The sequence below is a fragment of the Ostrinia furnacalis genome, unplaced genomic scaffold (assembly GCF_004193835.3).
Source record: "Ostrinia furnacalis isolate ACB-3 unplaced genomic scaffold, ASM419383v2 OfSCF1743, whole genome shotgun sequence".
Lineage (NCBI taxonomy): Eukaryota > Metazoa > Arthropoda > Insecta > Lepidoptera > Crambidae > Ostrinia > Ostrinia furnacalis.
In genome coordinates this window covers 927,867-931,225 of record NW_021131982.1, presented here as the reverse complement: position 1 = coordinate 931,225, position 3,359 = coordinate 927,867, and the positions used below count along the sequence as shown (strand labels likewise).

The following is a 3,359-nucleotide window of genomic DNA, read 5'->3' as shown; positions in this document are numbered from 1 at the left end:
CCGGCCAAGTGCGAGTCGGGCTCGCGCACAAAGGGTTCCGTAGCAGCAAATATAAGGTGTTATTTTTTGTACTGATCATACTTTACCAAGGCATCTAATAAAATCATACAAATACAACCCAAGTGTTTTTAAAAAAAAAATCAGGCTAGTTTTTGTTTTTACTTTTCCTAACAAAAAAAGATATTATTTTTACAACCATCCTGTCTTCACTCACTGCCTCTCTCTCTTTCTTTACTCATTTCATTCATACGAGTACGAACAATGGCCGCGCGCGTTCATTCAACGTTCACACACATAAAGGTTAGATTACACTAAGCCTACGTTACCAAAAAATATCACTCGTGAGTATGTACGATGTTACGTCATGTTAATGGGTACTACGCGCTGGGAGAAACAAAATCTAGCTACATAAGTAGGTAAATAAGTGTATTTTCATTAGTGTAATAGCGGGGGACTTTTCCAACGAACCGAGGCGAATCATCCGCGTTAAACTAGAAATTTAAAAAAGGATAGAAATTGGAATTCAATATCTACGGTTTCGTAATGCCTACGCAATTTATTTAGAGACGTAATAAAAAATTGATAGGTACATACCTATTACTACTTCGCTTCGCTTCAGTGGAAATGCACCCTAATATTGAATATGAATAGGTGTTGTAAATAAAACTCACTGATCAATTTATTAAAACGGTTTGTGCTGTGAAAGGGTGTCTAAAATACATCAGAAAAACGAAAGAAAGTGACCAGTGTTACATTTCATAAGTAAGTACTACAATTCGACGCGTATTTTGCTTGAATTTGGCTTTCAAAAATTAAATACGGGAATGATACCAGTAACAAGAAAATTTATTTCCCAATTGTTCGCCGTACAAATACACTTCCTTTTTTATGAAATCGAGACTTTTAAGTCGATTTATCTTATTGTTATTAGGTAGGTACTTTGAATTCAATAAATAAGTAAGTACATGATGCGTTTTGTTTTTGTTAATTATAAAATAATTAAAAACGTATTAAAAATTTCCCTACTTTCGGGAAAATCGCCTTCACTGTCTACACTCCCCAAAAAAATTGACACTAATGACATAAGATTTTTGCCTCACTCTTGACGAAGCGTTTGTATGAAGACTATCCATCTAGGTTTTATTAATCTAAGGTCCTAAATTAAATTGGAGAAGTTATACATAAGCAAAAAGGATTTCTTTTGCTTATAACTTCTTCAATCTTTAATTTAAGGCAAAAAGTTATATTAACATATTTGTAGGCAAAGCAATTTTCTACAAATTATGACTGTACAATTTTTTTGTACGACGCATAGTTTCCGAGACATGCACGCGGGCAACCGTAGCACAGGGGCCACGCTGCGCGGGCCCCCTGTGCTACGGTTGCCGCATGCCCCGCAACCCAGGCCGTGGGGGGCCCGCGCAGGCTGGGGCCCGGCTGGCAAATGCCACCCCGACTGTATGGCCAGTCCGACGCTGGGTATAACTAATAAGGCACTTAAAATTCGAATATTCATAATCTATTTATTTACACAATAGGTACTTACCTCCTACTAAAGTATATAAGCTAGGACCAGACATCTCATAAATAACATTATGTACATAGTTTGTTGACGTTAATTTTACTGACTATAAATTATTAGAATTTTTAAATTAGCTAGGTACCTAATAATTATTCAGTTTTTTTCTACAAGCCACTATAAAGATAATAATGGACTTCAATAACAAAGTTGTTGTAATTACCGGTGCCAGCTCTGGCATCGGCGCCGAGTGTGCCCTGCTGTTCGCGAAGGCATCCGCCAAGCTCGCGCTGGTCGGAAGAAACGTTGACAACCTGATGAAAGTCGCGAACTCGTGTAAAGATTTCACATCGGAACCTTTGGTCATTGCCGCGGATCTATGTGTGCAGGACGACGTTAAGCAGATTGTCAACAAAACTCTCGCCCATTTCGGAAGGCTCGATGTGCTAGTGAACAACGCGGGGATCATGGTTCTGAGAAGTATCGAAGCCGGCATCGACGCATTCGAGGAAGTCGTACGAACAAACCTGTGGGGGCTTTTTCTTTTGACGGACCTGGCCATGCCGCATTTGATCCAAGCCAAAGGAAACGTCGTTAACATATCCAGCATGCTGTCTTCCATGCCTGTGTCCATGATGACGGCTTATTGCATGTCTAAAGCGGCGGTGGATATGTTCACCAAATGCGCCGCCGTTGAGTTTGGGCCCAAAGGTGTTCGAGTCAACGCTGTGAATCCCGGGCCAGTGAAGACGGCATTAATGAAAAATGCGGGACTTAATGAAGAAGCTAACGACTTATTTTATTCCACACTGGAGTCGGCGAGTCCTTTAGGAAAAGTAGCATGCGGCAAAGATGTAGCCGAGGTCGTGTTGTTTTTGGCGAGTGATAAAGCGTCCTGTGTCACTGGAAGTTGCTATCAAATCGATTGCGGAGCAAGTATTAGGGAACTAAGTATGCTTTAATTTTTTTTTATGTGACAGCAGGCCAACGAGCAGAAGGATCACCTGATGGTAAGTGATTACCGTCGCCCATAGACACCCGTAGTCCCAGGGGCGTTACAGGTGCGTTGCCGGCCTTTAAGATGAAGATACGCTCTCTTTTTGAAAGCTTGCAGGTCGTATCGGTCCGGAAACACCGCAGAACGCAGACGACAGTCCATTCCACAGTTTGGTTGTACGGGGCAGGTAGTTTCTAGAGAAACGTACGTACTGTTGTGGACTGCCAACCATCTAAGTGATGGGGGTGGAAGTGCTGTCGGGTAGATCGGTGGCGAAAAGTGGCGGCAGGAATAAGTCCGGACAATTCTTCGGAGCACTCCCCGTGATACATGCGATAGAAGATGCACAGTGAGCATACCTACATCTCTACGCAGCGCCAAGGGGTCAAGCCGATCCGAAATGTCCTGGCAGTCAACGATTCGAGCTGTTCTCCGTTCAATGCGGTCTAGAGGGAGAAGCTGGTACTGGGGCGCACCTGCCCAAAGATGAGAACAGTATTCCATATGAGGCCAAACCTGCGCCTTTAAAGTTGCAGACGATGGGCCTGAGTGAAATACTGTCTCGATCTATTGAGCACACCAAAATGTGACCATGTAAAATGTAACCATCGGTGTTGAGTTTACAATTGTTAAGTTTCTTTTTTCATATAAGTTTTAGTTTATTGTAAACTTGTTTGTGGTTCATTCAATAAATAAAAAATCCCACCCTCCCTTCCTCTCCAAGTTTCCATGGAAATACCCCAGCTTCTGCCCGGGGGGCGATAACTATAAGTCATACCTAGTTTCTGGCCTAGTACCTGCCCATTCATGCTTCCCCCTGGGTACGCCTATGCCTCCATAGGT

General features: G+C 42.4%; 1 protein-coding gene across 1 annotated transcript; it reads left to right on the top strand.

Annotated features, from left to right (window-relative positions):
* Positions 1–1,687: 1,687 nt before the first annotated feature.
* On the top strand, positions 1,688–2,798 carry LOC114353568 (3-oxoacyl-[acyl-carrier-protein] reductase FabG-like). The gene has a single exon (XM_028305620.1). It carries the CDS (start codon positions 1,711–1,713, stop codon positions 2,479–2,481), a length of 771 nt encoding a protein of 256 aa, XP_028161421.1. The 5' UTR covers positions 1,688–1,710; the 3' UTR covers positions 2,482–2,798.
* The last annotated feature ends 561 nt before the right edge of the window (positions 2,799–3,359 follow it).